The following is a 17,020-nucleotide window of genomic DNA, read 5'->3' on the forward strand; positions in this document are numbered from 1 at the left end:
TTATTTGTTTTCAGAGAAAATCACCTTCACAAATGCACCATCACCGCAAGAGTTCAATGAAGGGGACAGCGCTGTCATAGTGTGTGATGTCATCAGTTCTCCTCCTCCTACCATCCTGTGGAAGTACAGAGGAGCTAGAATACAGATGGAAAAAGATGGTAAGATGGCAATCAAATAAACACAAAATGAAATGTAAATTTAGGTGATGGACAGCGCTCTCATTTCACTCTCACTTTTAAAAAGGGAGTGTAAAAAGTAATTTGCCTTTGAAAGTAAAAATGCAATTGACTGTGCTATTCACCAGAGACTCCGAGCAATATCACAGTGTATTGAATGTGATTTCGCTCCCACATCATATCACAACCTCGTGCGGGGGTTGTAACAGTGATTTGAATTAATGCTATCGAATTTATTAGGCTAACATTTCATTTTAAACCGTGTTTTATAAGGATATATTCCGTTATATACAGTATGCACTGCATTAATATTGAATATGTTTCGACAGTGGGGGGTCTGAATATGTACTCAGCTATCTATATTGACATTCTTGGCAATTTCGTGGCTTCAAGTTTTTATTTTTTGCAAGGATTGTTCATCCTACTGAGAAAGGTAGAAATATATAGTGCCGCGAACCGTTTAAGAAAACTACCTTTGTGTGCTTGTTTGGCATGATAGTGACCCTGTGCACTGTCACAAGGTATTGGCTGAGGGATGTTTTCGCTGTGTGAGGGCTGCATCTTGGTATCGCTGGGAAGCGGGTGAGCGAGTGTAGTGGCGGGTAAGGGACCAGTGTGGCTTGCTGGTAAAAGGAGTCACAAGAAATTTGTGGATATTATCTCAAATTACTCACAAATTTACTCACTGAATCTGGGTCTGTGCAGTTGAACACAAAATTACTGTTCTTTTGTCTGAGTGGTAACTGGTGGATACATGGGTGATTTGTACCTTTTAAAAGTTCCATAAATTGACTGAAACCAATTAAGGCCAATTTGATTGTTTCCCATGGAAAACCGGTGGATGTTTACATGTGCTGTGGCAAAAGAGGTGGGAATCATGTTCACAAAACGAAAATCTGAGTAATAGTTGATTTTCTGTGTTTTTTTATTTTTTTGCTAGAATTTATGATTGAAAAAAGGAAACTATTTGAAAGCGATTTAAAAAATAGATAACATTAGGCTTTATTTTTGTATGCATCGCTGGTAAAGGGTCACAAAATCTGAAAATTCTCTCTACCCACTACGAAATATGATTTTTGACGTTTGCCACCGCTGTGAGACGCTAGACCACCCACCCAAATGATGACAGTTCTAATATGTCAGACACCACCTGTCTATGTCCGTGTGGTTCCATTGGGCCACTCTTCAAGTTTTTTCACTAGTCCATCACAACTCTTGCATGATTCGACAATCCCTAACAATGCTTGTATCTTCTCTATCAAGTTCGCTTTAAGGTGCTGGGTAACAACCATCTTCAAATCCGTGGCATAAAGAAAACAGATGAGGGATCGTACACCTGTGAGGGACGCCTGATGGCCCGTGGCGAGATTGATTTACGGGTTATCAAGGTCGTCGTAAACGGTTAGTAAAATATTTCTTCACCGTGTATGTATGTGTGTGTGCATGCTTGTATGTATCCTTAGAAGCTTAAGGCATGAATGTGGAAACAGTTGCCCACAGCAACTGGATAGCACAAAGCAGTTATACTAGTCGATGTATGCGTGTCTCCTTCAGAGTTCAAAGCCATAAAGGACAAGGTTTCAAAGATGAAAGTGTTCTGTTTTCAACACTGATTTTGGTTCTGCATCCCCTTCCTGTTTTTTCGTGAATAGAGAGATGACATGCATATATACCTTATCTGTGTGTTTGCACAGTGCTCCCAACAATCAGAGTATGGCAGTCAGAGGTTAATGCCACAGCAGATGTGCGCCAATCTGCCATGTTGACCTGTGCAGTTGATGGTTTTCCTGAACCAATGGTGACTTGGACAAGGTAACTGTTTCCACCTAGAAAGAGGAGCATGAATAGTGCTACTATACATTTTCTTTGATTCATCAATTGTATTTTGGTATAATTTAATAACCCACAATTCGTTATCAGATGTTTTGTGTTAATTAGTCATTGGATGCCTCATCCACTTAAGACAATTAAAAAGTGTTTTGTCCTTTACTCTTTATCAGGCACTCATTGATCCATTTGATAAATTAGCACTGCCATCCCTCCCAAATGTGGACGGCTAACTCAGTTAATGGCACTGAAACATGAGCATTCGCAGCCAGTCCTCCTATTCTAACCTTTTGTGTGGCACTTATTAAAATACTATACATAGAAAAAATTAAATTGAAATAAAAAAAAATAAAAAAAACTTCTGGCCCCTGGACTGCTACCATTTTATCTTTGGCTTAGTCAATAGTATTACCAATCAACCATGTTTCTATTTTCATTCCAATAAGTACAGATGTATGTGTAATATGTAAAAGCTGTATGTTCTATTCATCCTCCAGAAACACAATAACTTTGGAGGCGGGAGAGAAATACAGCTTCAATGAGGATGGCTCGGAAATGTCCATCATGGATGTGAGCAAGCTCGATGAGGGCGAGTACACCTGCATTGCCAAAAACAAGGCTGGGGAAGCTGAGCAGGAGCTTAGTTTGAGAGTATTTGGTGAGTGGGAAATACTGACCCTAGGTAAGGATAGACTGTGAAGTGTGTAGGCATGACTTTTTGGAGTAGTAGTATGTGCTGTGTTCCTTTTGCTACATTTGAGTCAGAAATTATAATTAATTATGCGATCTAGAAGTGGTGTTCAGCCACATGGTTTAGCCTACTCTCCTCTGCAATCTATAAATATCCTCCAATTCAAACACAATTGTCATCTTCAAAGCATCGCGCCATCATGTTTTTTTTATATGCTCCCACACAAACACTAGTGTTAGTTTGTTTTGCCTTCACTCTCTCTGATATCATATTAATATTCTAGTCATTCAATTAAAAAACAGAAATCAATGCGTAATGTGTAATGACACCAGAAACAAGACAGCTGCTCTTTTGTTCATCAAATAATTACCAGTGGCTATTCACAGTTTTAACACAGTGTTGCAAATGTGTCCCCTCTAATGAATATTGTAAAATCCTCAATTATTACTGTGTAGGAATGCCTCAATGTGTTTATCCTCCGCAGAGGGCGAGGAAAACAACAACTTCACGCTTCAGTGAGAGCGTGTTAATTTTCTTTGCTCCACTGACAGCAATCTCAAAACACCTCAGCTATAGTTTGGTGAAATATAAACTTCAAGAGACCAAGCCTTCTAACACAGACTTAATTTCCCCTGAATTAAAATGTGGTTCCTTTGCATAGTTATTGTTATTTTGCTACTGCTGGGAGTAGACGGCTTATGGTTCAGCTTTAACGCCTCCCCCTCACACGTCAAAACACTCATCGTCATTTTGCACTAATCCCAATTCAAGCACTCACGACTTGGAACAACGTTGTCTTTTACAGTCAAACCTAAGATCACCTATATTGTGAATCAAAGCACCTCCGAGATGGAGGAGCAGGTCATGCTAACTTGTGAGGCTTCTGGGGATCCGACGCCCACCATCAGCTGGAGCTACGGGAACCGGGTTTTTACCGACGGCGAGCAGGTAAACCAAAAATAAAACTTATTCTGAATTTATTTCTGACAGCCAACTTTATTTGGTGATCTGATTTGCTCCGCAAAAATGAGGTTTTTCATGCCTTTATTATTAGTTCATGCACGTTTGCAGTGTGTTGTTATCATGGCCTTATATTATATACTTTTGGAAAATGAAACTCAGTTTGTTCCAGTCCATTGAATAGCTTGAAATTGTCTGAAGGTAAGTAAACTGCCAGTTTTTTTTAATATTCAGACCTGCAGTGTATATATTTTTTTATTGTTAGTCATCATCAATAAATTGATCGAATTAATTAGCACATCTCTAATGTGCACACTAACGCTAAATGTCTGCACCAAAACTTTGACAGTGTTTTGGAGCGAAACAACATTTTAACTGCACTGGATAACAGTACAGGTTACTTACATTTATATATGGATGAACAAGCAAATTCATGAGTAGCCAAAATCAAACTGGACAATCTCTTAAAGACAGATGATTTCAAGATGTCTAATAATTATCTAAAAGAATGTGCATGCAATGCACTCCAAGATGTTTGTGCATCGCATATTTAATCTGCCAAATTAAGCGACTCGTTCTCACGCAATTACCTCCACAATACTGCATTCAACTTTCGATGCGGAAATTAGATTCCACTTAAACATTTCCAAATGTCAAAAAAATGTTCCTAAATGTCAAAAGGAAAAAAAATCCTCCCCTTCACATTCTAATTGAATCCAGGCTCTGTGATTAAACTTGATGTCTGCTTCTTCCTGTTTTGCTACAATGAGCACTTGGATGATCAAGTGTTTATTTAGTATTTTCAATCACATATTGCCCTGCTCATGCTGGTGATTGAAAGGGTTCTACATTTTACGCTTAACTGTATCCTCTTTATTGTTTCCCTTCGACTTCACACTACACACATGCTTTCAATTTGTTTTTGTATCGGGCGCATGAAGCGCTACTGTCCATTACATCCTTGACCAATATTCTCCCATAATATTTAATGGTCAAATCATCAAAAACAATGAGCCTGCCTGGCTATTATCCTCACAAAGCTCATGCGGCCTTATTTCTCAAGGGTCTCGCTACGGCTGTGAAGTAATGAGGGGGAAAATGTTGAGAGAATGGTGTTCTTGATGGCGGAATTGTAGAGCTGCTCCATTACATGCACTACATTCTCTCCCTACAGGCACACCTAAACAGGATCTATCAGGTATGAAATCAGTGTGGCACACAGGTGTACTGTGGCAAAATTCGCCTCTAGATTTTGGCTCAAATCAGTTTTCCAGAGTCTAAATAGAAAACTAAATCACTGACTGAACTGCTGCATGCGCGCCGAGTGTAGCTGTAAATAGTTGTTATCTTGCCGTAGAAGCATGACATTTGGGTGGTTTTTCGTCACGTAACAAAAAAAGAAAAAAAAGAAAAAGTGAAACACCATGTTCTCTTGTCTATTGATCACTCAGTCTTTGCATTGTAGCATGAGGTTGACTCATCCATGCACATGTCCATACAGTAGTTGTCTAGACCAGCCTCTCCAAAACTTTGCTCCAGAACTCACTTCCTAAATGGTTACTGTATTACAATGAACCATTTGGTTTAGTAAATAAAATAAAAAATGTTTACCTGAAATGATGTTACAGTACAGTTTGTTGTTAAAGAATCCTTCATTTAAAAACATAAGGATGCATTTGACAGCTTTTTAACCCATGCTCCCCTACCACATTCAGACAAAGATGGAGCACCAATTTGCACCTGCCCACTTTTTAGACAAATTCATTTAAACTCAGAGGACTGGCTAGGAATGCTCAGCTTTCAACGCCATTTTGACTAGGATATCTGGCAGTGATCATTTGCTTAATATGAATTGGACATCTTGGGCCCTCAATGTCATCCAATTTGGCAATGACTCTTTAAAATAACCCTTTAATTATAACCACCCCTCCATAAAAAATCACGTTTGGCTAAATCGTAACCAATATGTGTCGTAACCCCCATTTATCCTTTTCAATCTTATGCACCAGTTTTGGAATTCCTGGTCTAGACTGTCTAACATTGTTGTCATGGTCACTCTAAATGGACCGTGTAGAAAAGTTGTTCTCTTCCCCGTCTGTCTTTTGAGAGTCAAACGCTCGCCCACTCAAGTTGCAACATCAATGGTGGCCTGCAAAGATTTTTTTTCGATGGTTTACTTTTTCCAGCCTGTTTCTGTGCGTGGACAACAGAAGTTCAGTGTTTTTACAGCCACCTGTCAAGCTCATCGAGGCGAGTGTTTGATCATCAAAAATAGATTGCGAACGACACATGGTACTCCGAATGCAAAAAGAACACTGCCGCCATATGAAGCACGTCACGATATTCCTTGTTTTCTCTCTGCCCACGGAGCAGAGGCACAGTCACACTTTAACTCTTCACACCTACCATTTTATCGAGTGACCTGTGTTCAAAACCGAATACACTGCCAAGATCTTTTTAAAGCCATTTTATGGGTTTGCAAACATTTATGGCCGCTGCAAAGATTATATCTGAATGTGGCAGTCGATAAAGTGAATTCCAGCAAACCAAAAAATAGGCAAGGAACAGTTCAGACCTTCTGATTGTTCACGCACAGTGGCAACAGTGTGTTTTGCTGACCTGAGTACAGACTCTAAGAAACCATTAGCAGCTTCATGAACGGCCCTTTTGTCTAGTCAAGGAGCTGGATAAAAATCTATTTACAACCCCAAGTTGTAAATATTCTGCAGATGCGCAGAAAGTGGAGTGAAAAAAAGATGCACGGTAAAATGGCTGCTAATTGTTTTGTTGTCTTGTTCTATTCATCTGATGTGCATCTGTCATGCCATCTGTACGCATCACAACAGCTGTATTTCATCCAGGATGTTTGCATCCATTAAAAAAAAACATTGGCTGATTTTACAGTGTCGATTGCTTGTATTACATTGAATAGCCAGTTTATCTTTGCATTATGCTAAACGCTCAAGCTAATTAGCTGCTCGTTTGGGAATGTCTTCAGTCTCTGAAATATTTCATAGAGAAGTGAAGTGGAAACTTCAAGGGCCTACCAGTTGGTTCCAATGATACTTTAAGACAATGAAAGGTGTTGCAATGTTAGTGAAGTTAGCATCACTGTACCTGCTTTCACATAAGCATTTGAGGATATGGTGCATTATTTTCATACATTACATGATATGGAATCTCTTCGATAAACAAATCCCAGCAGATGGATATTCAACATACTGTCTTGCCAGGATCAGTTTCTAGGGTGTGACCTTTCCTACAGTATAATTAGAATGCTTATCATATTCAGTACTCCATGGGACATTTTCCCTCTGGTTAACAAAAGTGACATGAAACATAACTTTATTCATTCATTCATAGCGTCTAAACTTATTTGAATGTGGTGAGTAGACCATTCAGCTTTCAGACAGGAAGCCTTCCCACCACACACACGCACACACACACTGGGTCTGGTTGTAATACAGCTTTTGTTACAGGGCAAAAAGTAAAGCAACTCGAGTTACAGCTGCTGCGCTCTGACAGATTCATTGTTTCTCTCGCTTAAAGACGTCTTTGTCTGGTTTTGCTAGACCCTTCTCACAGCGGGCCTCCACTGTAAAACTTACCACCCCGAGATGCATTTTTACTAGGCTTACCACAGTATTCAGCAACATCATTGTATGATATCGGGTGTGAAGCTCATGTTCCCCTATGAGGATTAGGAAGAAGATCACAAGATCCCACAATATAAAAGTGGTGATTACGTAAATTAAAATTATGGAGTAAAGCAACTATGTCCAGAAAAGGAGTGTCCTCTAGGGAATACTTACCTTGTTTTTTTTTTATCTCAGCTATTAACATACTGTTTTGATTATTCTAAAAATTAAAGTAGCGCAGGTGGAAAACAAGACAATTTTTAGTGGACCATTGAGAACTTTTCATGTTCTTTTTTTATCATAAAAGTGATAAAGGTTAAGTAACTTTGCTTACCGCTTATCCTTACAAGGGTTGCGAGGGTCCTGGACCTTATCCCAGTCAACTATGAGCAGCAGGCAGTGGAAACCCTAAATTGGTTACTAGCCAATTGTTGGCCACAAGGAGACAAACAATCATTCAAAGATAATTTAGAGTGTTCACCCAGCCTACCATGCATGTTTTTGGGGGATGTGGGAGAAAAGTGGAGTACCCAAAGAAAACTGATGAACATGGGATAACATGCAAATTCCACACATAAAGGTCAGAAATTCAACCCTCGGTCCTCAGAACTGTGAGGAGGACACGCTAACCTTTCTACCATCATGCCGCAAGAAATTATTTAACGTGTAATAAAAGACTAAGTCTTTTATTGCGGCCCCAGTTTGGGGAGGACATCAGAGACTAACTATATTGTTGTACTTTTTGTCTTCCCTGGAAACAAAAGGCTAGTGTGGGCTTGAATGCTCAGCAGTGTGGTGATGCTTTGTCAATCAAGGGGTTTGAAACAATGACAGAGTTTTGCACATTTACAAAGGTTTGTTCTCAGGATACCGTCCCCTCGTGATAACAGTGCAGCAGATAAACCTCAATGGTAGTAAAATAATGAGTTCTGATGTAGCTGTCACAATGATTATTCTCTGTGGTTGTTTGCGTTATCACACATTCATTTTTTGTTATGCCCAAGACACACCACCTATTACCATGCATTTGGTCTTAAGCCAACATGTGTAACACATATGACAGTGACGCAGTACTCTGCAGTGTGGAGCCTTGTGCACGAATGAGGTGCTGATGTTCCACACTATTAAGCTGCCTAGTAGATTAAGGCTATAGCTCCTCCGCAGAGCGACTGTGACAACGTGGCTAACTGCTGTTTGCACTGATGTGCAAGGTTTCAGTGATATTACAGGATTGAATGTGCGTGCTGCCAACAACACTCATATATAGCCCACAAGCGTACTACAACCTTGTGTATTAGGTTTATTGTTGCACAAAAGTCTCATGCCACACTCAGATTTGGGGGTTTAGTAATCTTGAAATGAGCACGGTTTTTAGTTTTTTTATACATTAGAATGGTGGGTGTAAAAAGGGTAGTTAAAATAAGAAAAATAGGAGTGGCCTATAGACATTTGTGCACTACCATGTATTGATTTTGCATTGCAGTTTGCTGTATTCAGTGATAGAGAAGTCACGTTGACGCTCACCTTTAAACACTCAATTAGACCTCCAAATACTTTTGCATGGTGGTCCAGATGTTAGTTTCAGGGTAAATAACTCAATTAAGCAGTCCACTTCTCCTACATCAGTGAACTGCATTTCTATCATTTGCAACTTAATGAAGGATGGACTTGGACTAGGAGTGCATTGATGGTTTTAGTCACCTTTTTTGGGCTGGTGATTTATTCCAGTTTGCATTCACTTATTTCACAAGTTTCCTCGCTGTTTCATCTGATGAAAGAGCTGTTTGATATTTTACGTGTTACGCCATTGCATCTCATTTTCATGCTCTAACGCATTCTCCTCTGAGCATGCTTTATGTGAAGTTTCTTGTCTTTGGTGAGTTTTCTTCTTAAATGGGCATAGCATGTTGTCCCAGTAAGTGCGAAAGCTTTTCTAGTATGCTGATTGTAAAATATAGACACTCGGTGGATTTTTTTCAAAGTCACTTAAATATTTAATTATGAAGTCTCTGCAAATAGGGGCCCTCCCCCTAATAACTTAGTACTTCAATTGCCAGGTTATTATCCTATCCATATAAAAAAAAATCCTCTAGTAGGCACTTTCCGTTTTCCAACGCAATAGAAAAATAGGTAGGAACTAAAATTAACTTATTTGGTGAAGAATATATGTAATTGTTACCACTATTCCAATTTAAACACTGGTGCTAGCAAAATAGTCTCAAAATTAAATTAAATTATTAACGAGCGCTCGACAAACAAAGGCCTTTGATTTGGCCATAGATGTGGATCTATTTTATTTTATTTGTCAAAAGACCAAAAAAAGTACAAATTCAGAAGTGACTGATTGATAGTAGATGTTTTTGTAGCATGCCATTAAACTGTATCATAATACTCCTGCTGAATATAACTATTACAATAAAAATAGAATTAATGTGATGTGAACTTTATTACAACCTACTAAGAGTTAACAAATGTGCCGACCATTTAGGCGTTGAATACATTCTTTAGCGGCAAAAGGCAACCAGCATCATTGCCAAGATTTACCGGGGTTTAAAAAGTACAAAATGGGTCCCTGGGACATATTCAAAAGGGAAAATTATCTGTTAAACTCCAGTTATTCATTTGAATGCAAATATTTAGCTGTAAGTTGATTAAAAGCAAATGCAACATTACATAGTTTTAGTGCATAAAATGTAGAAAATAGAAAGCAAATCAACCATTTCAAAGCTATTTTAAAACAATGACTCCTGATAAATCAAATACCTTTTTTTTAATTTTCTCTTTGAAAGCCTTTAGCCTATCATGATGCCAGTCGCCGTAAGTCTTAATGGAGCTCAGACACAGTTTTTCTTCTAAGGAGGACACTAGGGATTACTGAAAATATTTAAAATCCCAGCCATGACTGTCACACAATAGACAATATGAAACGTATAACCACAATGGATGGGTAGACCATTTCAATCAAATCTAACTTTCATGCTCAGGTATTGGAGACGTAAAGGGAAAAAAATAAAATACGACACTTCCTACTTGCAGCACCCAAAAAAAACATTATTTTCTTATTTTTCTACCCGCACAAGGATTGCCTTCTAAGAATTACTCTGCTTCTTTTGTTGTTGTTTGTTGTTTTCTCTCCTCTACAGGCATCATGGACTCGTCCTGAGCAACATAAGGTATTCTAAATGCATGACTTTTCTTTTTTTTTTTCTTAAACTCATCCATCTCCCATTACAAGGGAGTTGAATGCAATTATCAATGGCAGATTTAAAAAAAAATGTTTTAACTAGAGATCTACCGTAGAAGATTTTGAATAAAGTGGGGATTAGTGACCTTCAAAATAAACACGTGCCAGTACCTTAATCAAATATTTTACCACACTTCATGGATAATTATTTGGCAGTTACAGTCTTATTTTTAATGTCAAAAATAGTGTGGGGAAATTGTATTATTCTTCTGCTATTAAGTCTCCTTTTAATATAAAGGCTTGACATTGTGACAGAACGTGTTACGCTAAAATTGCCTGACTGTTGCAGACACCTCGGCAGGCTTGTGAGTTATTGGAGGCTGCATTGTGGAATATGACTTGCAATCTATTGGAAACTGTTTTACTACAACTTGATTTATAACACATCATAATAGCTCCTCAGAATTTTTTATTCACCGTAGATGAGGTCCATTTGAGAAAAAAAGTCTATTTATTGGATTCATTTCCACCCTATTTTGATCGCGAATGCATCTCATCTCTCCGAATCAAGGCTTTGCGGTCACCTTTTCAAGCATTCACGATTTAATGAATGAGTTTAGTTTAACCAGAAAAAAAACAACTTTGGCACATTGTTATATCTCAAGAAGCAATTCCAATATCTTTTCCATTGCGTGATTTCTTGCTCATTGCATCTAAGCCAACAACTGTTGACAAAAGAACAAAAATACCCCCCAGAATATTTATAATAATGTCTTATAAATAGAAGTATCAGGGTTCTCAACTTGTGTCTCAAGTGCATTTCAGACCATTATTATGCCCTATGCTACACCTTGCATTTCTCTCGACCTAAATATATTATTCGACCATTGTCGAATACTAATAAAAATATATTATAATAATTTAAAAATATAACCAATTCACCAGATCTTAAAACTATTAGATATACATTTGCCCGCAGGTATTCCACCCCAGAACATGTTTGCATTTCTGTGCAGGGCAATTTATTTTGTCTGAATTTATCATATATCTAGTGTAAGCACAGCTGTGACGGAAACCATGTAAATGCTTATCTGCGTGCCTTTTGAACGAGCAGACCAATGGAGGTTTGCTGTTTTTATTTGAAGGAGTACTTGAAAGGTGCTAAGTTAACAATGCTATATTGACATAATGTTGAGTGGTTTACATTAGAGGTGGGAAAACAAAAGTCAGAAGCCAAAGAATTATGCTGTTGTGTGCAGTCACAGTCACACTTTGTGGGTGTTTCTGTACATCCCATAATGAAGCCAGCCAGTGGGGATAAAAGAGTTATGGGCACGAAACAATGGTGTGTGCGTGCCGAGCATTTTAGAGCGGAATACGTCTGGCTTGGCAGAATAGCTGCAGAAGAGAATGTTTCTTTCTGCATATGCCAGGCCAGTTAAGATGAGGTGAAGCTTGAAGCTAATGCGTTCCGTAGTATATTTTTGATTTCACGCTCTGACATTCCCAGACCGTCTTCCCGTATTACCGTTAAAGCAAGAATTCTTTGTGTGTGCTCATATTCTGTTTGGAAGGTGCTTATAACCATCATGTTATTTTAGACATGCGTTCACACTGCAATCAAGATAAATGTGTCCCGATAAATAAACGTGACACGTGAGATGCCGCATTTATATATAATGAATGAATTAATTTATACTAACAAAGCCTGGCATCTGATTGGCTGGAAACTAGTTCAGGGTTTCCATCTGCCTTTGCCTGGCTGAGAAAGACTCACCAATAATCTTAATTAGAAAAAGTGCTATCAATAATGTTGGATAGATAAATATAGGCCAGACCTTCTGCTGCCATGAAGAAGTATTTCTTAAACAGCTGTGTCCAATTGAAAAATGATGAAATATTGCACAAAGGCAGTCAATATGCTGCAGACTTTGACATAGAATGTTTTCTGGACCATGGTCAGAATATAAAAGTCCAAAGTGTTATATAAGCATTGCTCTTATCCTGCTACCCGCGATGCATAATGAATGCAGCAGACATGCGTAGCTTAATTTGAATTGGAATACAAAATAATCATGGTCTCTCTTTACATGGCTACCCTAGGTGCCTCCTCAATCAACATGTGTAAGAGCATCCGTGGTATTGTTTTGCCTGCAGCTCGGATCTGAGCCAGAAAAAAAGACAAAGACAAAAAGCCTAGAGCGCCAATCAACCAGTTGTGGCGTCGCTCAGCATTGGAAAATAAACAGCCTAAAAGCTATTCTATACAAAAAATGTCAAATACAAATCCATAAAGGTGAACTTTGAAAATATATTTTAATATTGTATTCTAATAAACTGAGAAAACAGCTCAATTCTCCTTAAATCTTCCAGTGTCATTGATGCTGATAGAAATCCAATCATGTGGTCCTTTTCTGTTTGTCACCAGTAGAAATCTAATGCATTTGAATTTGGAAGGTTGATAGCAAAGACGATGAACACCCTCCTATTTTAAATGGATTGGACGTCATTGCTGTCCAAGGCAGCTCATTCATTAGTTAACATGTGACTTGGACATTTTTCAATAATGTCTACATAAACTGTTTGCTCATATTAGTCAATGGCAATATGTAGGTATGTTTTTGGCAATTTTTTCTTTCATCTCATATGGCCATCAGCGAGTGGGCATGGAGGAAGCGCGAAGTGGGCAGGTACTTGCATAATAATAGGGAGAGTGTGACTTACAAAATTGATGAAACGGTGGGGAAAATTCAAATTTGAAAAGACCACTTTTAATTACAACACCATAACTCAAAAGTTTTCCAAGCACAGCAATCAGACAAAATGTATTCTTTTTAAAGGCATTTTATAATGTCTTATCATTTGCAGTTCGATGTAATGAAATGCACACAGGAACAATCATAAAAGACCATTTTCAAGGTTGGCGGGAGGCAATTATTTGCTATCATAACAGCAGATGTTGCCATTATCGTTTGGCTATTCGTTATCAGTATTACAAATGGAAGTACTTTTTTCTGAGGGGCGTTTTAAAGTGACAGTTGTTGACCCTGAAAGTGAAGAAGCTGGTTGAAGTCAGGTGTCTACTGAAGCAGGTAGCATCAGTTCAGTGTGGGAGTCATTTACATAACTCATTAACCAGCTGCCTGTTATCATTTCCTTGCCAATGAATACAACATGAGTTCTCCATCGCTGAATTAGATTTTTTTTAGAAAATCTTTGGCAGCCAAATCGGTGTAGCAGTGATCATGACAAGCAATCTACTCCCTGAAAAATAATCAAAAGAAATGACCCTTGAATGAAAGCAATGCACAAACCGTTTAAAGGTGAAGTGACACCGTCACAAGTTGCTAAGCGCTGTGAGGGAAAAACTCTGTGTGGTTCCTCCTGCTGTAAATTAATGATCAGCTCCCCGCTACTGTCAACTGTGCTCTTGTGTTTCCACATCTGTTACCTTTTTTTGGAAAATGTGTTTTTCTCCTCAGCGTAATTCTCCTCGATAAACACGTGCATGATTGGTATATTGTCTCTTTAACCAAGCCGTATTTTGCTTCTATTCAGAGCGAGGATGGCAATGTGGTGGTGAGGAGTGACGCTCGCGTGTCCTCCCTCACGCTAAAATACGTCAAGTACACCGATGCCGGTCAGTACCTGTGTTCTGCCCGCAGTGCCATTGGAGAAGATGACAAGGGGGCTTATCTTGAAGTTCGCTGTAAGTAATCTTACCAGTCAGTTCAAATGCCAAAGCTGCCAATCATTGTTTTATTTGTGTCTTTTGGAAATGTATAGTTGCAGCATACACATCTAGTTTCGTGTAAGCACATGAACTGAGCGGAAAAAAACATCATCTGACTGCTAGATGCTAACATGGCCAAGGGGTTTGAGGTATATGGCCTGTCACCCAGAGCGCTTCATCTGAGCGCTCACTGTGTGGCAGCTCCTCGCTTCCATTGCTTCCTGACATTTTTCAACCTGATCCTCTTGAAAGGGGGAAAATGATGTTACACGACTATAAACCCCAGTGCAATAACATGCGCCCTATCTATGTAAGAAGTTAAACTGGTAATGTTACAGCTGTTGTCTGTGTATTTACACGCCAAACATTGTCATTGCCGAAAAATATACACAAAAAGCAATGCTAAATCAATGTAAAAGACAGCTTTTTACACCAAATAAGGTGCTGTTCAAAGGATCAGCAATGTCGAAAATGCTTTTAAAAAATAACCCTTTATATCCAAACATTTCTACATGAATGACTTTGCAGCATCTTGCGAATGCAAGTGCATGCTTTGAAAATAGGTATCAATTTTTTAGAGGAACTAAGTGAACATATTATGCAATTTGCTTCAAATATTGCTTCAGTACTAGGCTAGTTTCCAAACATCACAAATGTAATGAGATTAACCCATTCGATCTAATCAAAAGATCTAAAAACGCAGTCACTGGAAATGTTCTCAATAACCGAGACTATTTTCCTTTTGTTTTTTTGTCATTATTTTACGATTTCAAATATATATTAGTCTGACAATACATTCTAGCATTTATATCGCTATCTTATAAATATGTTCATTTCAAGCATCGTTACACCCTTGAGGACATGACAGTCGCAATATGGCATGTTTCTCCCAAGACGCCCCTAAGATCCACGGTGAAGTAGCGGTATACACCTGGGAGGGGAATGCTGTCAATATCAGCTGCGAGGTGCAAGCTTACCCCAGCCAAGTTGCCATAGTTTGGCTGCGAGATGGACTGACCTTGCCCAATGCCAACACGAGCAACATTAAGATCTTCAGGTCTTTCTCAGCCAGCTACCTTCAGGTAAGTTAGGCATGCGCTTTGAATGCTTTATCAAGATTTCAAGAGTTGGCTAGAATAATTCACTGGGCGAAACTCACAAACTAACAAATAGAAGACAGTGAATCCTTATTCACCCCAGAAGAGATCATTCTGACATTCTGACCACAGGGGCAAATGTGTGACAATAACAAATGTATTAGAACTAACCACAAAACTGAAAATTTGCAATGTAAACTTAAGTTGGAGCTACTCATGCACTGCAGCAGAAAGCTACTTTCCTAAAGTATATGCGTTTGTGATACTAAAAAATGGCATCACTGCACTTGGGATTCATCAGGGGGGTTAAAGTCATATTTTGTGGACCATATCGTACTTATGATTTCCTTCGGAGAGCCATTATGTCTGCCAAGTTTGGCCATCACATTTAATCTACTAATCAATGACATATTAATCATCAAATTATCTTTTTGATAGTCAATCTGTAGCAAGAAACATTAACTCTATGCATGTGGTTTCCTTTCGCGGACCTTGAGTTGACACCTGTGGGGTAGAAGATTGGAATTTGTCTTCCTGCAGGTGACACCGGTGTCTGAGAATGACTTTGGGAGTTACAACTGCACTGCTTCCAATGAGATGGGAACAGAGGCCAAAGAGTTTGTCCTCATTCAAGCCGGTAAGTCTCAAAAAAGGAAAAATCCAATAGAGAATGCTCTTCCTTTATATCACTTGACACCTTGTCCTCCATTTTAACACAGAGGTGCCCTCAACTCCATTCATAAATGAGGTGTCGCCTTTCTCCACCACCGCTTTGGTTCAGTTTGAGGAGCCCGAGTCCACTGGAGGAGTCCCTGTGCTCAAGTACAAAGCATCATGGAGGACACAAAACAGGGGCAGCTGGTCGCAGAAGATCTACGAACTCAAAGATGGTATGATAAAGTGCATTTTTTTTTCCCACCATCTGGCCACATACAGAATTAGCAGGTGTTGCTTATGTTGTTCTCTTTTGGTCCATGTCATCTTTTTCACATCATTCTTGGTGATATTCTATATAATTTTCAATAAAAAAATACTAAAATAACAGAAGTTATACAAGATACACCTTCGAAAAATTTATACAAGCAGTGAACCAAACCCTACAAATTGGAATGCAGTGGAGCCTTAAAGCTCAAATAGCTCTTGGGGTGTACAATTTGGATTGCTACCAACAGTTTGAGGTAAAATAGTAAAATAAACACACAGCTTCAAAGATGAAAACCAACCCTGCGTGTTGGTTAAGTCAAATTAAAATTAATAAATTGTTGGATTTAGAAAATAGAGAAAAAACATGCTCAAGCCTGAAAAATTTGAATGAATAAAAAAAAAAATACACAAAATTAGTCTTTCAAATTGGCTTGTGCTGTCAGTGCTAGGATTCCTTCGGTGTGTTCCTGCCGTCTGTCAGTCACACTCCCGATGCTTGCTACTGTTGATGTTAATGGATTTAGCATGTTTCCTCTGTGAACACAAACGTGGCATGTTTGACAATGTCGCCAAATATTGAGAAAGGAAGAAATGAAAACCTTTCTTTCGACGGACGTCCTTTTCCAGTTACAAATGTGTTACTCCCACTTCTGACACTATTTTGTTGTCGATTTCTTTCGGGGTCGTAGAACATCATGGTAGCGCATAACGCAAATGGAGGACACTAACTGCTCCAATAGGTGTTTGGGGTTCCTGTAAAATAGGTCTCCATTTGTGTTGCTCTTAATGA

The 17,020-nt window shown here is 38.7% G+C and overlaps 1 protein-coding gene across 9 annotated transcripts in view; it reads left to right on the plus strand.

The window, feature by feature from the left end:
- ncam1b (neural cell adhesion molecule 1b) overlaps window positions 1–17,020 on the plus strand; it is a 53,260-nt gene that overhangs the window by 23,791 nt on the left and 12,449 nt on the right. For 4 of the 9 annotated variants that reach the window (XM_077610790.1, XM_077610789.1, XM_077610786.1 and 1 more), the window contains exons 4-14: window positions 15–158; window positions 1,440–1,577; window positions 1,871–1,988; window positions 2,501–2,661; window positions 3,500–3,642; window positions 4,829–4,852; window positions 10,436–10,465; window positions 14,035–14,185; window positions 15,104–15,291; window positions 15,847–15,943; window positions 16,026–16,196. In XM_077610790.1, coding sequence (XP_077466916.1) covers window positions 15–158; window positions 1,440–1,577; window positions 1,871–1,988; window positions 2,501–2,661; window positions 3,500–3,642; window positions 4,829–4,852; window positions 10,436–10,465; window positions 14,035–14,185; window positions 15,104–15,291; window positions 15,847–15,943; window positions 16,026–16,196 — 1,365 coding nt within the window. The remainder of the gene's footprint in view (window positions 1–14; window positions 159–1,439; window positions 1,578–1,870; window positions 1,989–2,500; window positions 2,662–3,499; window positions 3,643–4,828; window positions 4,853–10,435; window positions 10,466–14,034; window positions 14,186–15,103; window positions 15,292–15,846; window positions 15,944–16,025; window positions 16,197–17,020) is intronic. The other 5 variants (XM_077610788.1, XM_077610792.1, XM_077610794.1 and 2 more) reach the window with 2 other exon arrangements.

The sequence above is a fragment of the Stigmatopora argus genome, chromosome 10 (genome assembly GCF_051989625.1).
Source record: "Stigmatopora argus isolate UIUO_Sarg chromosome 10, RoL_Sarg_1.0, whole genome shotgun sequence".
Classification (NCBI taxonomy): domain Eukaryota; kingdom Metazoa; phylum Chordata; class Actinopteri; order Syngnathiformes; family Syngnathidae; genus Stigmatopora; species Stigmatopora argus.